This window comes from Thalassophryne amazonica, chromosome 11 (assembly GCF_902500255.1).
Source record: "Thalassophryne amazonica chromosome 11, fThaAma1.1, whole genome shotgun sequence".
Classification (NCBI taxonomy): Eukaryota; Metazoa; Chordata; class Actinopteri; order Batrachoidiformes; family Batrachoididae; genus Thalassophryne; species Thalassophryne amazonica.
In genome coordinates this window covers 80,140,227-80,167,487 of record NC_047113.1, presented here as the reverse complement: position 1 = coordinate 80,167,487, position 27,261 = coordinate 80,140,227, and the positions used below count along the sequence as shown (strand labels likewise).

General features: G+C 40.0%; 1 protein-coding gene across 1 annotated transcript in view; it reads right to left on the bottom strand.

Moving 5' to 3' along the window:
- Positions 1-27,261, bottom strand: part of canx (calnexin) — a 70,930-nt gene that overhangs the window by 34,230 nt on the left and 9,439 nt on the right. The window contains exon 2 of the mRNA XM_034182275.1: positions 9,558-9,773. Coding sequence (XP_034038166.1) covers positions 9,558-9,770 — 213 coding nt within the window. The 5' untranslated portion in view covers positions 9,771-9,773. The remainder of the gene's footprint in view (positions 1-9,557; positions 9,774-27,261) is intronic.

The following is a 27,261-nucleotide window of genomic DNA, read 5'->3' as shown; positions in this document are numbered from 1 at the left end:
GAAAAGTTCTTCCTTTTGCAGTTTTCCCCACAAAATCCACATTTGCACAAGAGCTGGATAAAATACAAAATCCGTATCTATTTGATTTGACACAACCTCAAAATCCTCAGCCTGAACACATCAAAGTCACTCTTAAAATCCAGGATTTTGTAAGGGGGGGTATGCATTTGTGAACAATTATTTAGGTACCACTTCCTGCATTTTGGCGCAGTGACAAGCTGTGGAAAACCAGGTAAGTAGGAACTTTCTTATAATGTCAAGGAATTCAGCTCGAGTCAAAGGACTTGAGGGGATAAAATTAACCAGTTTATTGATCAATATTCATTTCCAGTTTATTTTCTGTAAAAAATAGCACAGACCCCAAACATTCCAGCCCGGTGTAGGATGTGGCTCGAGCTGGATTGCAAACCTCAGTCTGAACACAGCCTAGTAGGCTGAGCCAGATTTGAAAAACAATCCTGAATGCTATCTGGCAAGAAGGCAATCCGGATTGGATTTTGCTTAAGACGGACTGTAAACCGCAGTGTGATCAGGGTCTTACCCAAGGTTCTCAGCAGGATTTTTTCCTCAGTGTAATGAGATGGAAAAATCACCTTAAGAAGCTGGGGGTTTGGTGACTGCTTAAAGCCCCTTTCACACTGGGGCTGCTTTGAGTTGTGTCGGGCGTCGTCATAACACCACGTGGAAGCAACTCAGTGTGGAGATGATGTCGCTCAATGCCACAACAGGGTGAAGGACGCAAAGGACGAAGCAAATCGGATGCCAAAAATTAAACACATTTAAATTTTTTTGCGTCCTGTACTTGACGCAGAAATTAAGTAGTTTCCGTGCAAGTGAAAGCAACGTGATGGTACTCAACGTGACTGGAAGCCACACATTCACAATACGTTACCCAATGCCAATGTATGATTCCTGCTGTGTTCCGTTGTTCACGAAGTATAAATCATGCAGGATTGTTTTATACCGTGTACACAATGCAGTGAAATGCTCAAAATGAGTACAGAAAAAAAAAAAAAAAAAAAAATACTGATTGCTGCTGCAGCTCCTCACTCTTCTCTCACAAATGTGTTTAAATAAAGTCCATGAAAGATAGACAGAGACATCAATAAAAGCGCTCTCTCCCAGTTTAACGAGTCACGTTTCGTTCAGGGCAGCTTTTACCACAGGTAGACTCAGCAGCATCTGGACACAAAGAAAGTGATCAACCAATACAAAATAATAATAATAATAATAATAATTATAATAATAATGTTAAATGACTGTTTTTGAGCCGCACCACACCATGCAGTAGAGAACAGAGTGCACTTCCACAGAGGCAGAAAATAGCACTGAAACTGGTGCAGCATGGCACACGCGACTGTGTGCACACATTAAAACGCAAACACACGCAGCTGCAAGTATGAACAAACACTGTTAAATGAAACGCCGCAATGAGCAGCTCTACAAATACGCCACTGACACAGGCTTAAGAGAATATTTAGAGCAAAATCCTACAAATGGTGATACAAGCAGCAAAGCTGGCACAAATACTGCTTAGATATTACTCTTTTGAACCCCCCCACAAAAAGGACTACCAACTTGAATTTTTAATAGGCAGCCAGGTAGGGGTCAATAAAGAATTACACAGGGGCCAAAACTAAAAATGCTCCCATCAAACTGAAAACTACACTAAATTATTTGTCTGATCATAATGATTCCAAAAAAAGGTATAGTTTGGACGATCTGTGACTGAATGTTCAGGAGTTATGGGGTAAAAACAGCAAAAATGGTGACAAAGGTCAGTTTCAGTTTGTACAGGGGTCAAAAGTTAAAGTTGCTCCAATTTTGGTAAAAAAAAAAAAGATGCAAGTTATTAGTGGAGTTAACAGGGTTTTAAGAAGGAATAGTTTGGACCATCTGTCATGCTTAGTTATGTTACGGGGTAACATATGTGACATGTCAGAATCCAATGGACAACCTTGTTTGACCTTTACTTTGGAGACCAAGCATTCAACACTACATTTATTAATCCTATTAGCTCAACCAATAATTTGTATCATGTTTTACCAAAATTGAAGGAACTTTAACTTTTGACCCCGGTACAAACTGAAACTGACCTTTGTCACCATTTTTGTTGTTTTACCCCATAACATTCAGTCATAGATTGTCCAAACTATATCTTTTTGGAATGATTATGATCAGACATAATGTAGTGAAGTTTTCAATTTGATTGGAGCATTTTTAATTTTGACCCCTGTGTAATTCTTCAACTGACCCAGACCTGGCTGCCTATTGAAAATTCAAGTGGCTAGTCGTTTTTTTCCAGAAGAGTATTGTCTAAGGAGTATTTGTGCTGACTTTGCTGCTTGTATCTCCGTTTGCAGGATTGTTTCAGTTATCTGCTGCACTATGAAGCTTTTGTTTTATGGGCTCATAAACGGCCTTTTTTGGTGTGTTTTTTTTTTTTTTTTTTAGCTTCAAAATGTAATCAGAAATTAAACTTGAAGTTAAAAAAAAAAATTTGCAAGGATTTTTTATAGCAGTGGTATTGAAACTGAGGCGTGCCACCCCCTAAGGGCTGCCAGAGTTCTTCGGTGGGGAGGCGCATGTGAGCAAAAAAACTGTAAACACTGTTAAACAAAAGAAGAAGGGGAGGAAAAGAAAAACAAAAAACATTGTTAGTTAACATGCCAGGAGCAAAATGGACATTTTTTTAGTGCATAAATCCACCAGTGATAAGACAGAGTTTGGGGCAACCCCAAAAAGAAGAAATTAGGACGATCTTGGTTTGCTCCTCTCCACAGTCAGGGCTGTGAAATGAAAATTGTGAAATCCGAGGAAAATTTGCAGGGGTCTGGGGAGGGGGTGCAGTATCAGGAGCTGGGGTCTAGGGCCCTGTGGGGCCCCAGAATTAAATTTTTATCTAATGATACTTTTTCAGCATCTCCTGGAAGAACAAATCTCAAAATTAGTGAATATTTAAATTATCCTATATTCAACCTTTTATTTGACCTGTCAGTGATGATGTTGAATTAACAGAATATGACGTGGAAGTAGGACCTGGAATGATTTTCCTTTTAATTGTAAACCAAATTATGCATTAACTAAGAACAATTAAACTACATGAAATTTATGAAGACTGAAAAGATTGTTACAGCATTTCAAAAACCACAGCTAAAGCTTGGAGAATATTTGGAAAATCATGGTAAAATATGAATAACATACCTTATAGTAAAAAGTCACTTATATTCTTGTGTAAATTCATGCAGCCTAAATCCATTCAAAGCCACAATGTCTTTTTTACAATGAAAGAAAGTCTAGATTAGTGAAAAAAGTCACATAATCTTGCCTAAAATCCTGTTTGAACAGCAGAATGTTTATTTTCCAGGGAAAGAAAAATTCTTACCGTGTTTTCCTGAGGGCACAGTTCACTTTCTTGTTTCTTTTATCTTTCAGGTGTGTTGATGAAGCCAGTGACGATTCCACGGATTCTTGTCCTTGTAAGACTTTTTCAAACGGCCTTTCTTGCCATCTTCTGTCTGTGCGACGTCCCTCCGTGACACAGACATGCTGCATAAATCTTTTAAAAACCTGAAAGCTCTAAAAGTTTGGGATGTCCACATGGTAAGTTTAGCTTAAACGCCGCAGAGCATCACCGCAGCAACAAACCAGTCCTGCTTTACAACAACTGTCGTAACAGCTACACTTTGAGTGGCATTTTTCCTCCGCGAAACTCCGCGGATCCGAGGAAACTGATTTGTATCTGTAACACAGATCAGTGTCCGCAGACTAGGGATGGGTAATTATAAGGTTTTATCGATAGATGCCATTATCGATTCTGCTTATCGATCCGATTCCTTATCAATGCCTCGTGAATTTTGTACTAAAAGTAGGCATTACAGGTTTTCTATATATTTCCTTGAGTCTTAAAGTAAATAAATATGAGATTAGTCACTGTATCCTTGATCTCTGGACATAAATAAAAATAAAACTGTTTCCCTTTGAAATTATTAATTCAGACTGAATTCTATCGTTCTATCTTGACTTGTCAGAGAGCCGCGCAACGTTTGGAGCTGTGTGAACAGAACGGAGGATGATTCTCGTTTCTTTCTCGCAACGAGACAGGAGTCCCAGTTAGTAACTTTAATCCGCACAAAAGTGAATCACAACTCATATTCAGGGATGAAAGTGGTGAAAAACAAAAAAAGCTGAAACCTAAAATTACCCCCCAACACCACCTGCACGAAAATGTTTGAATTCTAGAAGCTCTGAAATGCAATCTGGGACTATTCCAGACAAACTGGAGTGAGTGCAGATTCCATTTAGGTGAGAGAAAAAAAAAAAAAAAAAAAAAAAAAAAAAAAAGTTAGGTCCTTTTTATTTTTTTCCAAAACTATATGGATTTCATTCATATGTTTTTACGTCAGACATGCTTGAACCCTCGTGCGCATGCGTGAGTTTTTCCATGCCTGTCGGTGACGTCATTCGCCTGTGAGCACTCCTTGTGGGAGGAGTCGTCCAGCCCCTCGTCGGAATTCCTTTGTCTGAGAAGTTGCTGAGAGACTGGCGCTTTGTTTGATCAAAATTTTTTCTAAACCTGTGAGACACATCGAAGTGGACACGGTTCGAAAAATTAAGCTGGTTTTCGGTGAAAATTTTAACGGCTGATGAGAGATTTTGAGGTGATACTGTCGCTTTAAGGACTTCCCACGGAGCGAGACGTCGCGCAGAACTCTCAGGCGCCGTCGTCAGCCTGTTTCAAGCTGAAAACCTCCACATTTCAGGCTCTATTGATCCAGGACGTCGTGAGAGAACAGAGAAGTTTCAGAAGAAGTCGGTTTCAGCATTTTATCCGGATATTCCACTGTTAAAGGAGATTTTTTTTTAATGAAAGACGTGCGGACGGATTGCAGTGTCGGCTCGCAGCCGCTGCGAGGCTCTGTCACAGGAAAAACACCTCCGTTGGAAGCCTTAAGGACAAGTTGGAACATGTCCAGCTGTTAAACAATTTCTCATATACTCACTCCACTGAAAGCCATCAAAAGCCACCTGGATTTTACAAATGGTTATCAACACGGAGGTGTTTTTCCTGTGCCGCCGCACCGCGCCGGCTGTGTCCCGACGCGCGGACCCGTCCGCACGTCTTTCATTAAAAAAATCTCCTTTAACAGTGGAATATCCGGATGAAATGCTGAAACCGACTTCTTCTGAAACTTCTCTGTTCTCTCACGACGTCCTGGATCAATAGAGCCTGAAATGTGGAGGTTTTCAGCTTGAAACAGGCTGACGACTGACGACGGCGCCTGAGAGCGCTGCGCGACGTCTCGCTCCGTGGGAAGTCCTTAAAGCGACAGTATCACCTCAAAATCTCTCATCAGCCGTTAAAATTTTCACCGAAAACCAGCTTAATTTTTCGAACCGTGTCCACTTCGATGTGTCTCACAGGTTTAGAAAAACTTTTGATCAAACAAAGCGCCAGTCTCTCAGCAACTTCTCAGACAAAGGAATTCCGACGAGGGGCTGGACGACTCCTCCCACAAGGAGTGCTCACAGGCGAATGACGTCACCGACAGGCGTGGAAAAACTCACGCATGTGCACGAGGGTTCAAGCATGTCTGACGTAAAAACATATGAATGAAATCCATATAGTTTTGGAAAAAAATAAAAAGGACCTATACTTTGACAGACCTCGTATAACTTTCCTTATTCAAATTCATTCCAGTAGTATTCTGCTCTTACTAGGATGCAGCAGTTTTCTAGTTTGGCAGATAGTTCTGGAGGAAATCACTGAAGAAATTAAATTGAAAATATGGTTTGACCGAAACAAACTGTCATTAAACTTAAATAAGACAGAGATGAAATGGAGGTGTGAGAGTCACTAGGTGTTCACAGGAAACACTTATTTCTGTATATTTATTTATGTTCATTGTTAATTGCTATTATATATTTTCTGTTGTGTTTCTATTCAGGTTCGTTTTGTCTCTCTCTAAAATTGTATATAATAATCATTAGATTAATATATAAGCAAAAATAAATTTAAGGAATATTACAATTTGAAAAATGCACCCGAACGTGATGACGGCTGCAATTGCTAAATGCTAACTTTTAACAATGAAAATGCCATAGACACGCTAACGCGTTAGCATCGCTCCCGTTTTTTAAGTTATAAAATACATCAACTGTTTCAGAAGACCATAAAAGGTAGGTTTAACATAGAAAAGGTAAATAATACTCACAGACGTATGTTCTTTAGGGTTTTAGCGGGGGAAAATTAAGCAAAAGAAAGAAATAAACGAAGCAATCGACCGAAGCATTGCTTCAATCTGCGAACCACGCTTCGATTGGTTCAAGGTTCAAAGCAAAGCCCCGCTGCAGAAAAGTTGATTAAGGACCCACTGCAGGGTCTGTAATCAATGTAGAGAAATGATCATTTTCCTGACAAACACCCGCAAAAACAACGGCCACTCTGAAGGACCGATAACAGAATTGTTAAGCTCATAGCTTATTGATGTTGATGGATCAAATCATTTCTTAACGATACCCGAAAGGAACCGGTTCTCGATACTCATCCCTACAGCAGACTTATAAAACTTACACGATGTCGTAAAAAAGAGAAAGCTTTGTGATAAGCATTTTAAAAACTCAGTGATGGTCATGATTAAAGAGTACATCACTAACACCCCCCTCCCCATGATGAAATCCGCGGAATCCTGCGGATCCGCTGAGTTTTCACAGCCCTGCACAGTGTATCCACGCATCAGCCGCCTGTGCGCGTCAAACACCCAAACTCATTGTTCGCACTAAACAACAGGTGAGACTAGACATGTATAAGTTTAATTACCATTTACGTTAAAATGTTAGTCATGTCAAAGATGTTTAAATGTTCAAAAAAAAGCTGATGTTTAAAATATGACAAAAAGTAAAAATAGAAATAAAATAAATAAAAATAGAATAAAGTTTTTAAAAAACATTTAAGGGTGCAAAATGTGTGAAGGAATAGAAAGTTTGTTAAAAACGTTTAAAATGTTTACAAAGGCTGTAAAATGTGTAAATGCATAGATAATTCCTTAAAACAAATATATTTAAAATGTGTTTAATGTGTAAAAGAGTAAAAAGAAACAGGAAGATGTTGAAGTTGTGTGTATGTGTTTCGGGGGGCACGGCACAGCTATTCATTTGTTCTCTGAGGGGGGGCTCACTCTCACTCTGAAAACCCCTGTTCTATCATAAGCTGCTGTGTATAAATTATTAGCAGTTTTGATGCTCCTGTGCAGTGACACGTCTACACTCATCCATGTTTTGGCCTGATACCGCATTTCTTTTGGCTTTAAAGTAAGGCTGTAACAAAGACTTAAAAAAAAACAAAACAAAACTGGCTTTACTTTAAATTTGGCCCTCAAAATGCAGCCAACAGTAATCGAGCAGATAACTAACAATTGTTCATTTCTGGAAACAAGCATCGAATTTGGCCCAAATACTCCTTAGACATTACTCTTTTGTAAAAGCATGTTAGCCACTTGAATTTTCAATAGACAGCCAGGTAGGGGTCAAATGAAGAATTACACAGGGGTCAACATTTTTAAATGCTCCAATCATATTAAAAACTATATCACATTATTTGTCTGATCACAAAGACTCAAAAAAAGGTATAGTTTGGACTATCTGTGACTGAATATTCTGGAGTTATGGGGTAAAAACAGCAAGAATGGTGACAAAGGTCAATTTCATGCACCAACTGTAATTTGTGGATTTATGTCAATTTGCATCTCTTACAAAAGCACCTTTTTATTATCTTACACGGAAGGATCAAGTTTTTTTTTTTAAATTTCAAATTGTCTTGCGGTACATTTGGTGAGTATACATTTCTTTTATTTTTGCTTGAAAATTATTTTTGGGGACTTTTTCCATACGTCCATTTGATTGAGTGGCGTCGCATTGAAAATCTACTGTCTTTAGCCTCCGGTGTTACTGTTGGGGGATACGGATGCGGGACCCGCAAAGAATCCAAGTCATTAAAAAGATACAAAGCTCTCTCAAAGGCCACGGAGGTCTGTGGCTGCGATTACCGAGACCATGCGGCGCTAAGGATTTTTCCGCAAGAGTCTGTCCTTGGGGGCTGCTGGAGTGCTCTGCATCAAAACAGCGAGCGTAGTCTCTGAACTTCTTGCCAAGTTGGCCGCACCTCCATTCAGTAGACAGGGAGGTGGTGCCGGAGTTGGCTACAGCTCTGCACAGCAGACACGGGGCAGTGTGAGTGGCCCGCTGCGGCGTTTACCAAGCCCACAGAATTGGTAAGTGCACTAGAGGCAGTGAGAGCAAGGCGTAAGGGTCTGGGAAGAACGTCGCCCGCTGTCGATGTCGCCGCTGATCTGAGCATGCAAAGCTGTATTTCGCATTCATTGCCGCTTACTTCTGGATGTTGAAACCAGGATACGTATAACAGTAACATTACTAACAGATAAAATCAATTTCAATGCGGGATCGGAGTGAAGGCGCTAGCACTCCGTCTTCTCCCTCACGTCACGGCAATGTCCCGGATATACAAACAGTTTTCACGGAGGGCCAAATTTTAGCTGCAAATTTGTCATTTTTAAATGAAGATTTCTCTGTTGAATGACAGATCTGGGCTTGCAGATTTACTTTACTGCATTCATAAGGGTCTTATAAATACATAGCTATTTTTTCTGAGCTCTGACCACATTTATTTCAATACAGGTCTACTTCAATAGGGTTTTAAAAAGAAATACTTTGCAAAATGTTAAAGGGTTACATATGTCACGTCATAGAATCCAATGGACGTTGATGTTGTTTGACCTTTACTTTGGAAACCAAGCATTCAACACAGTCAAAACTATTCCATGTATTAATCCTATTAGCACAACCAATAATTTGCATCACTTTTTACCAAAATTATAGCAACTTTAACTTCTGACCCCTGTACAAATTGAAATTGACCTTTGCCACCATTCTTGCTGTTTTTACCTCATAACATTCAGTCACAGATAGTCCAAACTATACCTTTTTGGAATCTGTGATCAGACAAATAATGTGGTGTAGTTTTCAATATGACTGGAGCATTTTTAAATTTTGACCCCTGTGTAATTCCTCAATTGATGCCTACCTGGCTGCCTAGTCAAAATTTAGGTGGCTAACATGCTTGTAGAAAAAAGTAATGTCTAAGGAGTATTTGTGCCAAATTTGGTGCTTGTTTTACCATTTCAAAGATTCTTCTGTAAATATTCTGTTATCTGCTTCACTACAGTGTTTCAGAGGGATATAAATGTAAAATGTTTCTTTGGCCCCGGTCTCACCTACAATGCTCATTACCAACTTAATCAGCAGAAAAGGTGAGTCACAACTGACATCTTTAAATGGCTTTGATATAGGTTGATGAATAATTGTCAACTCCCTGCTTCTAAATCGGAACCAGCGGCTCCACAATCAATGTAGAGAAATGATTATTTTCCTGTTACACACTCTCAAAAACAATGTAATGGCCCAACTGCAGTGCAATTTTTTTTATTATAACAGCGTAATGGACCGTTACGCTGTTATAATGCTGGTGAGAACCCTGTTACCTTTGGCGTTGGTGGTGCCATAGAAGCGGGTGGAGCCTCATCCTGCACATCCCCATCCAAATCGTCATCTTCAGCAGTGACTCCAGCTATGTCCAGCTCATCCTCCACGTCCAAGTCATCATCCATCATGTCCTGAGTCAGAGTGAGCGGCAGCACACTGAGGCAGAGGAAGCCCGCAGCAAGCAAAACGACCAACCTGACCCTGAGATCCATAGTCTGAGAAGAACATCAAAGCTGATTAGATTTCATGGAAACAGACAGCCCATATTCACGATCACTGTCCGAGAATCACGTAACAGAAAACATCATGTTTCAACAAATGGATCCCATCTACAATAAATAATTTAGTGTCTCTAGGTAGTACTAGTGATGGTGTAATTATACTAAATCACCAGCACATCAGATCAAAACACCTTCAACCAGTCCTCCCCCATCTTCTCACACTGACAAAAGAAAATCCCAGTTCTGACTCAAGTTGGGGTGCCCACCTGTGGACTCTCCACCTGTCAAAATTCTGAACATGTTCTTGGTTAGGGGCCAATCTTTTTTTTTTTTTTTGGTGGTGGAGTTTCCATTTTGCAAGTACAGTGGTCCCTCATTTATTGCGAGAGTTACGTTCTAAAAATAACCCGCAATAGGCGAAATCCGCGAAGTAGACAGCGTTATTTTTTTACAATTATAGACATTTTAAGGCTGTAAAACCCCTCACTACACACTTTATACACTTTTCTCAAACAGGCATTAACATTTTCTCACTTTTCTCTCCTGTGTAAACACTCTCAAAGTTCAAACCTTAATAGAAAAATAAGTCCAGTATTATAGAATGAAACCAAAGATCAAAACCTGTTTTCAGGCCCAAACATTTGTTTGAGAAATAAAAATAGAATGTTTTCCTATAAATAATTATGATGGCTTTTAGAACTAACAAATTTAATTTTAAGGATCAACCTACAAGGTTGGACACATAAGAAATGATTAACAGTGAGTGACCAGTATTTCACAGTTCCTCTGATCGCGCCTCTTCGTCCTGGTGCTGCTCCGCTGTTGCGTCTTTTTCCACTGAGCGACACCTCGGTGCAGGTGTCTTTTTCCGAGTGAAGAACACAGTTATGGGTAGTTGTTGGCGCTCTTTTTGTTCTGGGCGAGAAGATTCGCGATTCACGAAAGGTGAACCGCGTTATAGCGAGGGACCACTGTACAGTTCAATCTGGGCAAAGACTAGTGTCTCTTAAAACATGGGGAAGGGCAATGGTGCCAAAGGGGCATCATGCACTAAACGTGCACTTACAGCTGGTCCGGCTACAAAAACAAATTAACAGAAAAGGTTAAATAACACACAAAGAGGGAGTGTTACTTCATTTTCTGCACAGGACACCAAGTCTTTAGACAGGAAACAGACACCTGCTGTACTCATGTTTAAAATATTTATAGGACCTTTAAAACTAAACTCTGAACAAGAAACTCATTGATTTCAGGCCTTCTGGAATGTTAGACAAAAATTAACATGAAACAAAACAAATTTCTGGTTCTTGTAGTTCGAATCAAAAAGAGAAATGAACCAGCAAGAGAAAATCAGTCATTTATAGATAAACTCACATATAAGGGATTCAGATGGACCAGTGAATTTTGTTTGTTACAATCTAAATCCATTAAATGTCTAAAATGGACCAAATCCACTATATAAAAAAAAACAAAAAACAGATTAGTTACAGCCAGGAGGCGTTGAACGAACTACAGGGAATCCCCAACACCAATTAGGCTGACATATTTCCTTGATTAAGCGCCTGACCTTGAATTGGGGCCTGCCTCATTTAACGACCGGGTCAAAAAAAATTTGTGGCAAAATAAACGCCTGCTTTAAATAAGCACTGGACATTATGTGCATTAAAAAGATTACATTTGGTTGTGTCACTCTTCTTTCTAAGTCTGCTGCAGAGTGGTACCTTAAAATGTCGAAGCCTTGATTTATGCTTCTGCAACTCTAACTCCTTGGCCATACATTGACGTCGATGTGCACGTGACCCTTTTAAAGCTCTCCATCACATTGGCGAGCATCTTATTACAATTTACCACAGGAACCATGGCCTTTCCTGGACCAATTTCTCCCTCAACGAGCTCCACTTCTTTAAACAACCATCAACCTCCAAACCAACAATACGGTATGTATAATTTCCTCCATGACTTGCAGGTCATTTGAGTGTCTGTCTGACTTTGTGTTGTGAAGTTGGTTAAGCTTAAGGGAGGTGGTGGAATAACAGCTTGCACGTTGGACTGGGACGCCAGCAACTTGGGTTCGCTTCCCGATCGCAGCCACGCTCCCCGACTGGCACTCTTAACATCAGTGCTGGGGAGGAGAGGGAGAGACACGTATGTTTTTCATGATTCCATAATTTTTTCCTCAGAATTGAGTGAGTCCATATTTTTTCCCTCTGCTTGGTCTATAAAAGTAACCGTTACTGACTGCCACAATTTTTTTTCCTGATTTCTTATAGTGTTTCTTAAAGCCAGAAAGTTGCCATTTGAAATGACTTCAGTTTTGTGTCATGTCTGATCTGCTTTTTTTCTACAAAATTAAACAACTGAATGAACATCCTCCGAGGCCGGTGATTCCATAATTTTTGCCAGGGGTTGTAGTTACCATCAATGGAACAGACGTGGACATTGTGGACGACTACAAGTACATGGGTGTCCAAATAGACAACAAAGTGGACTGGACTGTAAACAGAGATGCTGTGTATAAGGGTCAGAGCTGACTGTACTTCCTGAGGAGGCTTGGATCTTTCAATGTCTGCAGATGTTTTATCACTCAGTGGTCTCCAGCATCCTGTCCTGGGGGTTGAGCTGGAGTGTATGGTGGAGGTGTCAGAGAGGAGGATGCTGAGAAAACTGCTCAGCATCCTGGACAACACCTCCTATCCCCTGCATGCCACACTGACATCCTGTCAGAGCACCTTCAGTCCTAGACAGACCACTGAGGTGCAGCACAGAACACCACAGGTGGTCTTTCCTACCTGTGGCAACCAGTGTGTAATTCTTCACAATTCTACAGGATGAATACATAACTAACAAAGTTATTCAGAGTTATGTGCACTATTGTCAAAGAGCTTGTGCAATATATCTCCCAGTCATTTTGCATACATTTGTTGTACTTATCGTTAAAAAAAAAAAAAAAAAAAAAAAAAAAAAAAAAAAAAAAAAGGATTTGTATTCAATATTAACTTTCTGTAATTGTGTATTTAACTAGTCATTGGTTACTGTTTCTGTACTCTGGCAAAATAATTTCCTTTGGGATAAATAAAGTTGATTTTTATCTTTAACAAATTAAGCTCAATTAACTATACCTTATTTTTGATAAATCAGAATGATTATTTTAAACGTGAGCTCGATCAGGTGCACCTACCCATCACCATGGTGACCAGCGATCACCCGCAGGACGTGTATCAGCCGCATTAATGAGATTACACTCCAGAGATTACCACAGCAACCCTCAACATACATAGAACACAAACACCGTCTGGAGAGAGTAGCTGAACACAAACACATTAACATGTTTAACATCGACACAGAACTAATTCACAAACAAAGCTTTTCAAAGTGACGTGTGCAATTTAAAGACTAAACCTCAGTCAGAGCGCAATCTATTAAACACGGAACCACATATTAAAGAATGGTGGAAGAAGCAGACAAGAAGGAACGCAATTCTTCAGAACTCTATTTTAACTTATTATATTCAGCCTTTTATCTTTTTATGGCTGAAATGTGTTGATTGTTGTGTATAAACGAAACACTGGTGGTTTTTCACATGGATGGCAAAGAAAACACTTCTGATGAACAGAGGCGGTCAAGTTATCAGAAACTCTTGATCCAAATGAATGTCATATCTCGGTCAGTACTACAAGCAGGTTGGTGGCAGTGTTATGATAAGCACTGCTCATCTATAGTACTACAGCATGCACAAAACAGACTCCAAACTGGGGATAGGCAAGCTGCAGCAACATGCAGATCTTTAACCTCCCTGCAGCTTCAGCAATGCCACCCCCCAGGAACTTCTTTTTTTTTTTTTTTTTTAAAGTTGAAAGTTGCAGAAATTTTCAGACAGTGATGTGGTGCAACTACAGCGCCTTCACAATCAACCAATCACACAAAGGAGAGAATTTTGTGTTTGGACACAGGCACCCTTTGCGATGAGGGAGGGCAAAAACATCAGTGAAACAGAAGGAGCGCAGAGTGGAGAGGGAGGATTTTACCCAGAGGGGTGTGGAGCAAAAATTTAAATGTTTGACAAACTATTCATATTCATAACCCACCAGTGTTGCCAGTTACTTTGAAAAGTAACTCGATTACTGATTACTCTGAAAACGTAACTTACTACTTTACTGATTACTCCATTTTAAAAGTACCTAAGTTAGAGTACTAGTTACATTCAGCAGCTGCTGAATGTAACTAATGTAACTGTGGTAACACTGCCGCTCATAGATGCAGTTACCACAAAAGACTGATCAAACTTGCAGTATTGTCATTCTGTAGGTCATATTTATTCATGTCACAATGAAAAACTTGACTGAAATCTTTCTATGGGCAGTTCCTTAACTGAACTCCAAAAAAAGCATTGTTTTAGTCCTTTCCCTCTAACTAGTCCCACTTTAACTTATTCTTGATGGAACCATCACATTTTAGCTGCAGAACATTTCCATCCATCATTTGCTTTGAAGTTCATAGAGGCAATGTGGTTTCTCTTATTTTCAGAAACATCGGTTGCTACGTGCATGCTCAGTGGCTCTGGACCAATGGGATTGTGCGTTACATTATTTTTCAGTCTCTGATGTTTGGGGTGGATGATGTGACGCCAACCAACTTATCCAACATGGCGTCTCAGAGACAGTTCCAATTGATTTCACACTGAATTATTTTTACTGCTCTGTGTCAGGCTGATCCCTTCAGATCTCAGAAGCTAAGCAGAGTGGGTCCTGGTTAGTACTTGGATGGGAGACATCTTCGGAAGACCAGGAGCTGTGTGTTTCTCCAGGAAGAATTGTGTCAGGAAGGGCATCCAGCATAAACTTGTGCCAAATACCAATGATAATCTGGCTGTGTCCACTGTGGCAACCCTCAAACAGGAGGAGCAATAGCTGGCTCCACGATACGATACATATTACAATACATGATTCCTTTGCTGTTCACACAAATTATTAATAAGTAATCTGTGGCCAATGCTTAACTTGAAAAAATCTTCAGCATAAAAACTGCAGTTCTTGTAGTTATCCATTTATTATTTATGATTTTTCTGCAAGAAATTTACTCACTACAGTATTGCTTGAATATGAAAGCTGTTGCTGACGGTGTTGGGCTTGTAGTCACACCCATTTGCTTTCTTCATCTCCAATAGCTTAGCAGATGGTCCCGTCGTTAGCTGGTAAGCTGTCTTTTTTCCCGATGCCATTTAGATATTTATGGACTATGTTCATGTGAGACTTGGTTTTTCAAATCGTGTTTTTAGCTTCCCAGTTTGTAATGAATATACATGTTCCGAACCGAATGGCATGGTAACTGATCTGATATGGGACATTATTATCACTTTACCAGGGCGTTGCTACCTACGACGCTACCTGGCTATACCCGCCTGCTGTGCGTAAACAAATTACGTCATAGTGCGCGCAGCCCAAGAACTGTCCGCAAAGGGGGAGGGAGAGAGAGAGAGAGAAAAAAAAAACTATCCGCAGAGAAAAAGATGAAAAGGCGAGAAGTATGTTTTGGTCCCAATATGGATATTCCGGATGATTTTCTCATGGATAGTACTACAATGAACAGCAGCTAAAGCAGCCAGCTTGATGAGGAAGCACTGGCGAATTTGGAGAACAGCGCGCGCCAGCTGACACGACAAAAGTTAAAGTGAGACAACTTTTTATGTACGCGTTACATGTTGTGTATCTCAGTAAAGAGTGACAATGCAAATAACATGCTGTTGTTGTGTGGTATGCATTTTCAGAGGCCCGACGTTCACGCCCAGTCGCCCAAAATGACATTCGCCCGAGTTACAAGGGCGAATATCTGTCATTTTGGGCGACTGGGCGTGAACGTCGGGCCTCTGAAAATGCATACCGCATGACAACAGCATGTTATTGTATTATTATCATCACTTACTGAGGCGTTGCTGGGCCGATAGTATAGATTTACATTTACACTACCTGTCTGTACCTGCCCGCAGTAACGGGCGGGTATTGGGATACCCGCCCATTGTGCATAAACTGATAACGTCATATCATGCGCAACGCAAGAACTGTCCGCAGACGATAACATGAAAAGGCGAGAAGTGTGTGTTGGTCCCATTATGGATATTCCGGATGATTTTATCATGGATAGTCCAACAATGAACAGCAGCCAAAGCAGCCAGCTTGATGAGGATGGGCTGGCGAATTTGGAGAGCAGTGCGGTACCAGGCAACACGACAAAAGTTAAAGTGAGCCAACTTTTTATGTACGCGTTTGCTGGGTGTCGTGTGTTTTGAAATGACATTAAATATTGTTATGTGATTCCACGTGTTGTGCATCTCAGTAAGTGATAATAATGCAAATAACATACAGTTGCAGTGCAGTATGCGGATGTTGGACCTCTGAAAATGTATACCGCCCTCCAAAAGCATGTTATTGTATTAATATATGACAAGTAATCAACCAATCAGAGCGCGCCTAGCGTTGCAGCCATGTAATAAACCTGAATATTCCCCTTAACGTTACTTTTTCACGGCTGGGGCATTAACCTGTTATGGACTGGCGTCCCGTCCAAGGGTAGCCACAGACTCAACCACTTCAAGCTACGGAACCTGGGGATGAACCACGGAGACCTATACAGGACCTGCAGTGTGTACTGTGGTATAGTGGGAGCACACCCTTTCCTCAGAGCAAGAATGTTCAGGGCTCAAAGCTTACCAGACTCAGACGGCCCTCCAGTGTAAAAATAAATCATTTAAACATAAATAAAATCTTGCAGATCCAGTGTGGTGGCCCAGTGAAGTCAGAGCAGCCCAAAAAAAAAAAAAAAAAAAAAAAAAAAAAAAACTGCAGAAACTGTAAGATGCTTGGCAAAATTGTGGTTAGGTTTTTAAGGACAGGTGCTGGGAACGCGTTCTCCACGGGAAATGGTCTGCATTCAAGTCGTGCTTTTCCTTCTGATGCAGAAGCACAAAGCAGTGACACCCCGAAAAGTCATGACCACCCACCCACAACATAACATCAACATGCTGTCATCGGCTGCATGCATCTGCGCACCAATAGTGATTTGGTGACTAAGGACCTTGGTCAAGGATGTTACTTTTCCAGGATGACAGGGAATCAAATAGAGAAGCCTCTACGAACAAGTCCACTGCTTTCACCTGTGCAGACCAGCAACTCCATCACTTGTACTCTGAACCCTATCAATTCTACTAGCTGGATGTGACAATGTGTTCCTCATAAACTAAAACTTTTTGTACAGTTATTTGATGAAGGGACATAAAAGCTGATGTTAAGTCTCAGCACTTTCATTTAAAACATCATCTGAGGTGTACGCGGGTAAACAATCAGTTGACAATCAATCTACATTATTGGAGGCATTTGAATCTATTGAAAGACCCACAGGGTCCTGTCACAACAGAAAAATGACCTCTGACAGGGGCTCAATCATTGTTCAATACAATACACATAATTGGATGTCCAATACTCGATACAATAGTTGTGATTAACACTGCTTATATTATTTTTATTTAAATGCAATTATATTGTATGCTTTAGTGTGTAATCCAGCTTTTTAATACTTTAGTTATACTGTTTAATGTGTGTTTTATTCATATTTTCATTTGCACATTTCCACCTTTTCTTTGCCTTCATCCCAAATTGATATCACACACACGTTTGATAAGATGATAAACCTTGAGAGACTTCATCATTTTCATATTTATGGTTTCCCTCACCCTACCTGAACCCAAACAGACCCATTTATGCTTAAACTACTATAGTTACCTCCACCAAGAAAGTTGGAGGATATGGTTTCACTCATTTGTCTGTTTGTGAACAGCTTGGAGCCCACAATTTTTCATTTGTTTTTTTTTTGTTTTTTGTTTTTTTTTAAATTCGTATCCTGATAGGCAAGAAAAGTTCATAGGTCAAAAACAGGAAAAATTCCTCTCTTTAACACTGAACGAATTTTCAAAAATCCCTAATTGTCAAAATCAATCAATTCAATCAATTTTTTTTTTATATATAGCGCTAAATCACAACAAACAGTTGCCCCAAGGCACTTTATATTGTAAGGCAAGGCAGAGAGAAAACTGACCCACCTTTCGTCAAAAAAGTGACAGCTGCCAATCAAAATCGACTACGTCACTAAGCCCCGCCCCCTCTATGACGTCATAGCCAATCAGAATCGATGACGTCACTATGTCCCGCCCCTAAGCCCCTCCCCCAGTCCCGCCTCCAAGCCCCGCCCCTTATGACGTCACATCCAATCAGAGTCGATGACGTCAGTATGTCCCGCCCCGCCCCCGGCTCCTCCCCTAGTTCCGCCCCTGGCTCCTCCCCTAGCCCCACCCCCAAGCTCCTCCCCTAACCCCGGCCAAGCACCGCCTCCAAGCCATACCTCCCCTCCCACCCAGGGTCTAATATTTTAATGTCATTTTATTTCATGAATTAAAGAATGATTAAAAATACCTAGATCTTTTTAATGTATTAAAGAATTAACTAATTCTGAAATAATTAAACATAAATCAGTGTCTATTATTTAATGCCCCTTTAATATTTTTAATTCTTAAATTATTACGTTTCCTTTTCTGTTTTTTAATTCGTAAATTAAAGAAGGGGTACAAATAGCCGTCTCTCGGCTGTAAGTCTTTGCAGCAAGACGGTCAAATACCCACGCATAGAGCCGCTCGCGGAAACATGACCCCACGGCTGTAAAACCTGTTGCAGACGCTGTGTCTGTGTGTGTGTGTGTGTGCGTGCGTGTGTGTGCGTGTGGCGGGACACCCGCTGAGCGGAGATGCTGCCCCGAGGTGATGAACCCGAAGAACAATAAACAATGCTCCTTATCACTCACGCCAAAGGATGTTTCAATCAACAAAGCTCCTTATCACTCACGCCAAATGGTGTTTCTTTTAAGATATTACCGATCATCATGGTGCGCGGGACACCCGCTGATCGGAGATTCCGCCCAGAGGTGATGAAGGCGGAAAAAAACAAAGTTTCTTCTCCGTCACTCCCGGCAGGGTGGCTGGGTGTCAGGCCAGATGGTATTTTTAGAGCAAAAGGTACCAGTAAGTGTTTTTCACAAAAAACCTCGTTTGAAAAACAATTTACCCTTTTCAACAATATTATAGGAAAGAACACAGGCTGTATAAGGTTTAGAATATGTGCTTTATTACATTCATTAAAGTCACACACAGAGAGAAAAAAGCAATTGTTCATGTTTATTAAACACAGCATACGTGAAGGAAAACATTAAGAAAAAAGTATTTGGTCCACTTACATGAAGAAAAAAAGTATACGTTCATGTTTATTAAACACAACATACGTGAAGGAAAACATTAAGAAAAAAGTACTTGTTCCAGTTACCTGAAGAAAAAAGCATATTTTCATGGTTATTAAACACAAATTTGGTCCACTTACATGAAGAAAAAAGCATACGTCCATGTTTATTAAAGGGTAACCATCAGGCTGTCGCTGTAAATTAGCTGATAGATGATTATTGTGTCTCCAGCTGCGTATAATAAACTCAAGTCTGCTCAAAGCCACTTTTTTAAGGCAACAAGTTCGCATATTTTTTTTTGTAAAGTCAACTTATTATATTTTACACATTTTGGGATTCAAACATCAAATCCTTATCTCAACACTTCACGGTAACGTTCACATGCCAGCAGCTTGGATGTTAAGTCCTAAATCTAAACATTTTCTTTGCTCACTTGTATCGCTGCAAGTTCCTGCTTTACCACCTCATTCTGACCAAGAAACATCTGAAGTGGGTCAAAAAAATAACTGAAACTGTTCTTGAAAGCAGCTTTCTCCTGGTTAGTTTTTAATACACCCTGAAGACATCAAGATTCTCTGATCAGATTTCTTGGGAGACTTTCCAAAAGGGAGACATGTATTGTTTTAATATGAAAATCAGCCGTCAGCATTTTATGTCAAGTGTTCCCTGAAAATCACAGATAACTGAATGACGGAGAACTGAAGCAACAACTTTGAAGTTTCAAATAAAACAGGGTTCATCAGCATTTTTTGGTTTATCAGAATCTGAATCAGAACAGCTTTTAATGGCCAAGTATCTACAGAATACATGGAATTTGACTTTGGTTTGAGCCGCACTCTCTCTGTACACTGTAAATGTATGCTAACATACAAACGAATTAAGTTAACCAGACTCAGTTTTCAAGCTGTAGCTTCAAGAAAATTAAGTTGACCTGAATATGATGAATGAACAAAACTATTTTGAGAATTAAGCCGTCACTTGCTGGATGCTCACAGTAAATACATTACTGTAATTTAATTTTTTCAGTACAGCAAAATAAACAAGTTACTGTAATCTAGATTTTAAGTGTATTTGAGTACTGCACACTCGCAATAATTAAGGTAATCAAATCTGCTTCAAGACAACATAAATTACTTTGTAAGGCAGCAAGTTTGCATTTTTTGATTATTTTCATTTTTAGTAAAGTCAACTTATTATTTTTTACAGTGTATGGCATGTAGAAATACCCTAAACAGCGAATAATCCGCAGTAAAAATTGTACAACGTGTTTTTAAAAACCGCTTGTAATTATGAACAAACTAGTTTAGCTAACAACTGCTACAGAAAGGTGAACATTTATTAAAATGAATCTGAAATACACGAGTTGACCAACATCAGGAGGGTAAGAGTTCTAATGTTAAAACTCGCTGTTACTCCGCTGTTTTATGATTTGTAAAAAGCTGCACCAGGCACTTGAAAGTTGCACATTTACGACCAATTCTGTCAAAAACATTAACAGCCTGTGAGCCGACACACTGCTGTCAGTGTGACAAGAGGAAAGTGTGTCATGTAGAATCTGTGCATTTGTTCAGAGCGTATAATTATAAATCTCATGACATTTTAACGTGGATAAAGATTTAAATGCGGTTGTTTTGCAGAAGTTCCACTGAAAACACACAGAAGCTGTAATTTTTACAATTCACACGCCGTATCTTTGATAGAAACAGTCGGTGGTCATTTATTGAGAAATCTAACTGGCGGAGGGTTTTACGCTTTAAACGCTTATTTGGTTGTGAAAAGCTCCACAAAAACTTCTACTTTTCGAGCTGATGCTGACTGTTTGCATAAATTTTTGGCTGAGTGGGGAAACGTCTGACATTATATAGCCAATATGTTTTTTTTCTTACTTTACGGACCTTTAAAAACTTTAGTCATATTACTAAATCATTGTTTTCCTTTTTTTCTTACCTCATGAAGGCGACTCTCTCTCCGGCTCCCCGTGTCGTCTAATAACCCTCTGGGCTTAATTTGTCTTCTTCTTCTCGTTAAACCAGAATAAACTTTTTATGCATCGCAATTATTCTCTGTCAAAAACATTCATTAATACCAGTCCAAAATATCCTCGAACCTCCGGGCATCTTGCAGGAGCGACGGTCACGTCTCGCCACAAACTGAAAGAAAAGATGCGACTTATTAAATATTTAGCCTACACTTTTAAAAAAAAAAAACGTCATGATGTGATTTTTTTCTTCTTACCGTGTAACACGAGTCCGTCCCCGCGGCGCCCTGTTGACGGTTCGACAGACCTCCGTCGGTTATAACACACCAGCTCCGCATTATTAACCTGTATTTTTAATATAAATGAGATTTCAGAGGGTTTACTATCTCTGCTGCTGTGTCTGGGGGAAAAAACTTGATTAAACAGCGTTAAATAAACTCCTAACAGAATATCCACAAACTGTAACACAGACCATACTTATTAATGAAATATTTACACTTTAAAAAGTTATGAGCTGATTTTCTTACGTCATAAAGGAGAGTCTGTCCCTGGCCTGTTGTGTCGTCTAAATGATCCTCTGGGGTTAATTTGTCAGGCCGAATTCTTCTGCTCCATCAGAATAAACTTTTCTCACCGTGGGGCTCTATATCCAACAAAAAAACATCATTTAAAAATGTTTTTACCGCCGAGGATCTTTTAAAAAAAAAAAAAAACAGAAGCATTTCTATCAAAAGATTACTTAATTCACTTGCCGTGAAAGACTTTCGCACTCTGAAGAAAAAGAAAACTTCATTCCGAGAGAATGAACGTCTGCTCCGGTCAGCGGCTGGAATGAAGGAAAAACACTGCAGCAGGAGGCGGAACAGGAAAACTGGACCAGCCTCCAAAACAAGCTCATTACCCACAGGTATCAGGTTTTATGGTGGACCCAAAAAACACACGTAATCATCGATCAGGGGATTTAGCCTGACACCTCGGACCCAGCGTCACAGATCCCGTTTGAAGCAATATTTTTCTGAGGTCCTGCTGTGTCCCTGGGTCCGAGGTGTCAGGCTAAATCCCCTGATCGATGATTACGTGTGTTTTTTGGGTCCACCATAAAACCTGATACCTGTGGGTAATGAGCTTGTTTTGGAGGCTGGTCCAGTTTTCCTGTTCCGCCTCCTGCTGCAGTGTTTTTCCTTCATTCCAGCCGCTGACAGGAGCAGACGTTCATTCTCTCGGAATGAAGTTTTCTTTTTCTTCAGAGTGCGAAAGTCTTTCACGGCAAGTGAATTAAGTAATCTTTTGATAGAAATGCTTCTGTTTTTTTGTTTTTTTTAAAAGATCCTCGGCGGTAAAAACATTTTTAAATGATGTTTTTTTGTTAGATATAGAGCCCCACGGTGAGAAAAGTTTATTCTGATGGAGCAGAAGAATTCGGCCTGACAAATTAACCCCAGAGGATCATTTAGACGACACAACAGGCCAGGGACAGACTCTCCTTTATGACGTAAGAAAATCAGCTCATAACTTTTTAAAGTGTAAATATTTCATTAATAAGTATGGTCTGTGTTACAGTTTGTGGATATTCTGTTAGGAGTTTATTTAACGCTGTTTAATCAAGTTTTTTCCCCCAGACACAGCAGCAGAGATAGTAAACCCTCTGAAATCTCATTTATATTAAAAATACAGGTTAATAACGCGGAGCTGGTGTGTTATAACCGACGGAGGTCTGTCGAACCGTCAACAGGGCGCCGCGGGGACGGACTCGTGTTACACGGTAAGAAGAAAAAAATCACATCATGACGTTTTTTTTTTTAAAGTGTAGGCTAAATATTTAATAAGTCGCATCTTTTCTTTCAGTTTGTGGCGAGACGTGACCGTCGCTCCTGCAAGATGCCCGGAGGTTCGAGGATATTTTGGACTGGTATTAATGAATGTTTTTGACAGAGAATAATTGCGATGCATAAAAAGTTTATTCTGGTTTAACGAGAAGAAGAAGACAAATTAAGCCCAGAGGGTTATTAGACGACACGGGGAGCCGGAGAGAGAGTCGCCTTCATGAGGTAAGAAAAAAAGGAAAACAATGATTTAGTAATATGACTAAAGTTTTTAAAGGTCCGTAAAGTAAGAAAAAAAACATATTGGCTATATAATGTCAGACGTTTCCCCACTCAGCCAAAAATTTATGCAAACAGTCAGCATCAGCTCGAAAAGTAGAAGTTTTTGTGGAGCTTTTCACAACCAAATAAGCGTTTAAAGCGTAAAACCCTCCGCCAGTTAGATTTCTCAATAAATGACCACCGACTGTTTCTATCAAAGATACGGCGTGTGAATTGTAAAAATTACAGCTTCTGTGTGTTTTCAGTGGAACTTCTGCAAAACAACCGCATTTAAATCTTTATCCACGTTAAAACGTCATGAGATTTATAATTATACGCTCTGAACAAATGCACAGATTCTACATGACACACTTTCCTCTTGTCACACTGACAGCAGTGTGTCGGCTCACAGGCTGTTAATGTTTTTGACAGAATTGGTCGGAAATGTGCAACTTTCAAGTGCCTGGTGCAGCTTTTTACAAATCATAAAACAGCGGAGTAACAACAGCGAGTTTTAACATTAGAACTCTTACCCTCCTGATGTTGGTCAACTCGTGTATTTCAGATTCATTTTAATAAATGTTCACCTTTCTGTAGCAGTTGTTAGCTAAACTAGTTTGTTCATAATTACAAGCGGTTTTTAAAAACACGTTGTACAATTTTTACTGCGGATTATTCGCTGTTTAGGGTATTTCTACATGCCATACACTGTAAAAAATAATAAGTTGACTTTACTAAAAATGAAAATAATCAAAAAATGCAAACTTGCTGCCTTACAAAGTAATTTATGTTGTCTTGAAGCAGATTTGATTACCTTAATTATTGCGAGTGTGCAGTACTCAAATACACTTAAAATCTAGATTACAGTAACTTGTTTATTTTGCTGTACTGAAAAAATTAAATTACAGTAATGTATTTACTGTGAGCATCCAGCAAGTGACGGCTTAATTCTCAAAATAGTTTTGTTCATTCATCATATTCAGGTCAACTTAATTTTCTTGAAGCTACAGCTTGAAAACTGAGTCTGGTTAACTTAATTCGTTTGTATGTTAGCATACATTTACAGTGTACAGAGAGAGTGCGGCTCAAACCAAAGTCAAATTCCATGTATTCTGTAGATACTTGGCCATTAAAAGCTGTTCTGATTCAGATTCTGATAAACCAAAAAATGCTGATGAACCCTGTTTTATTTGAAACTTCAAAGTTGTTGCTTCAGTTCTCCGTCATTCAGTTATCTGTGATTTTCAGGGAACACTTGACATAAAATGCTGACGGCTGATTTTCATATTAAAACAATACATGTCTCCCTTTTGGAAAGTCTCCCAAGAAATCTGATCAGAGAATCTTGATGTCTTCAGGGTGTATTAAAAACTAACCAGGAGAAAGCTGCTTTCAAGAACAGTTTCAGTTATTTTTTTGACCCACTTCAGATGTTTCTTGGTCAGAATGAGGTGGTAAAGCAGGAACTTGCAGCGATACAAGTGAGCAAAGAAAATGTTTAGATTTAGGACTTAACATCCAAGCTGCTGGCATGTGAACGTTACCGTGAAGTGTTGAGATAAGGATTTGATGTTTGAATCCCAAAATGTGTAAAATATAATAAGTTGACTTTACAAAAAAAAATATGCGAACTTGTTGCCTTAAAAAAGTGGCTTTGAGCAGACTTGAGTTTATTATACGCAGCTGGAGACACAATAATCATCTATCAGCTAATTTACAGCGACAGCCTGATGGTTACCCTTTAATAAACATGGACGTATGCTTTTTTTCTTCATGTAAGTGGACCAAATACTTTTTTCTTAATGTTTTCCTTCACGTATGCTGTGTTTAATAAACATGAACAATTGCTTTTTTCTCTCTGTGTGTGACTTTAATGAATGTAATAAAGCACATATTCTAAACCTTATACAGCCTGTGTTCTTTCCTATAATATTGTTGAAAAGGGTAAATTGTTTTTCAAACGAGGTTTTTTGTGAAAAACACTTACTGGTACCTTTTGCTCTAAAAATACCATCTGGCCTGACACCCAGCCACCCTGCCGGGAGTGACGGAGAAGAAACTTTGTTTTTTTCCGCCTTCATCACCTCTGGGCGGAATCTCCGATCAGCGGGTGTCCCGCGCACCATGATGATCGGTAATATCTTAAAAGAAACACCATTTGGCGTGAGTGATAAGGAGCTTTGTTGATTGAAACATCCTTTGGCGTGAGTGATAAGGAGCATTGTTTATTGTTCTTCGGGTTCATCACCTCGGGGCAGCATCTCCGCTCAGCGGGTGTCCCGCCACACACACACACACACGCACACACACAGACACACACAGACACACACAGACACACACAGACACAGCGTCTGCAACAGGTTTTACAGCCGTGGGGTCATGTTTCCGCGAGCGGCTCTATGCGTGGGTATTTGACCGTCTTGCTGCAAAGACTTACAGCCGAGAGACGGCTATTTGTACCCCTTCTTTAATTTACGAATTAAAAAACAGAAAAGGAAACGTAATAATTTAAGAATTAAAAATATTAAAGGGGCATTAAATAATAGACACTGATTTATGTTTAATTATTTCAGAATTAGTTAATTCTTTAATACATTAAAAAGATCTAGGTATTTTTAATCATTCTTTAATTCATGAAATAAAATGACATTAAAATATTAGACCCTGGGTGGGAGGGGAGGTATGGCTTGGAGGCGGTGCTTGGCCGGGGTTAGGGGAGGAGCTTGGGGGTGGGGCTAGGGGAGGAGCCAGGGGCGGAACTAGGGGAGGAGCCGGGGGCGGGGCGGGACATACTGACGTCATCGACTCTGATTGGATGTGACGTCATAAGGGGCGGGGGCTCGGAGGCGGGATCAGGGGCGGGGCATAGTGACGTCATCGATTATGATTGGCTGTGATGTCATAAGGGGCGGGGCTTGGAGGCGGGACTGGGGGAGGGGCTTAGGGGCGGGACATAGTGACGTCATCGATTCTGATTGGCTATGACGTCATAGAGGGGGCGGGGCTTAGTGACGTAGTCGATTTTGATTGGCAGCTGTCACTTTTTTGACGAAAGGTGGGTCAGTTTTCTCTCTCAAGGCCATACAATAATTATGTAAAACCCCAACGGTCAAAACGACCCCGTGAGCAAGCACTCGGCTACAGTGGGAAGGAAAAACTCCCTTTTAACAGGTAGAAACCTCCAGTAGAACCAGGCTCAGGGAGGGGCAGTCTTCTGCTGGGACTGGTTGGGGCTGAGGGAGAGAACCAGGAAAAAGACATGCTGTGGAGGGGAGCAGAGATCAATCACTAATGATTAAATGCAGAGTGGTGCATACAGAGAAAAAAGAGAAAGAAACAGTGCATCATGGGAACCCCCCAGCAGTCTACGTCTATAGCAGCATAACTAAGGGATGGTTCAGGGTCACCTGATCCAGCCCTAACTATAAGCTTTAGCAAAAAGGAAAGTTTTAAGCCTAATCTTAAAAGTAGAGAGGGTGTCTGTCTCCCTGATCTGAATTGGGAGCTGGTTCCACAGGAGAGGAGACTGAAAGCTGAAGGCTCTGCCTCCCATTCTACTCTTACAAACCCTAGGAACTACAAGTAAGCCTGCAGTCTGAGAGCGAAGCGCTCTATTGGGGTGATATGGTACTACGAGGTCCCTAAGATAAGATGGGACCTGATTATTCAAAACCTTATAAGTAAGAAGAAGAATTTTAAATTCTATTCTAGAATTAACAGGAAGCCAATGAAGAGAGGCCAATATGGGTGAGATATGCTCTCTCCTTTTAGTCCCCGTCAGTACTCTAGCTGCAGCATTTTGAATTAACTGAAGGCTTTTTAGGGAACTTTAGGACAACCTGATAATAATGAATTACAATAGTCCAGCCTAGAGGAAATAAATGCATGAATTAGTTTTTCAGCATCACTCTGAGACAAGACCTTTCTGATTTTAGAGATATTGCGTAAATGCAAAAAAGCAGTCCTACATATTTGTTTAATATGCACTTTGAATGACATATCCTGATCAAAAATGACTCCAAGATTTCTCACAGTATTACTAGAGGTCAGGGTAATGCCATCCAGAGTAAGGATCTGGTTAGACACCATGTTTCTAAGATTTGTGGGGCCAAGTACAATAACTTCAGTTTTATCTGAGTTTAAAAGC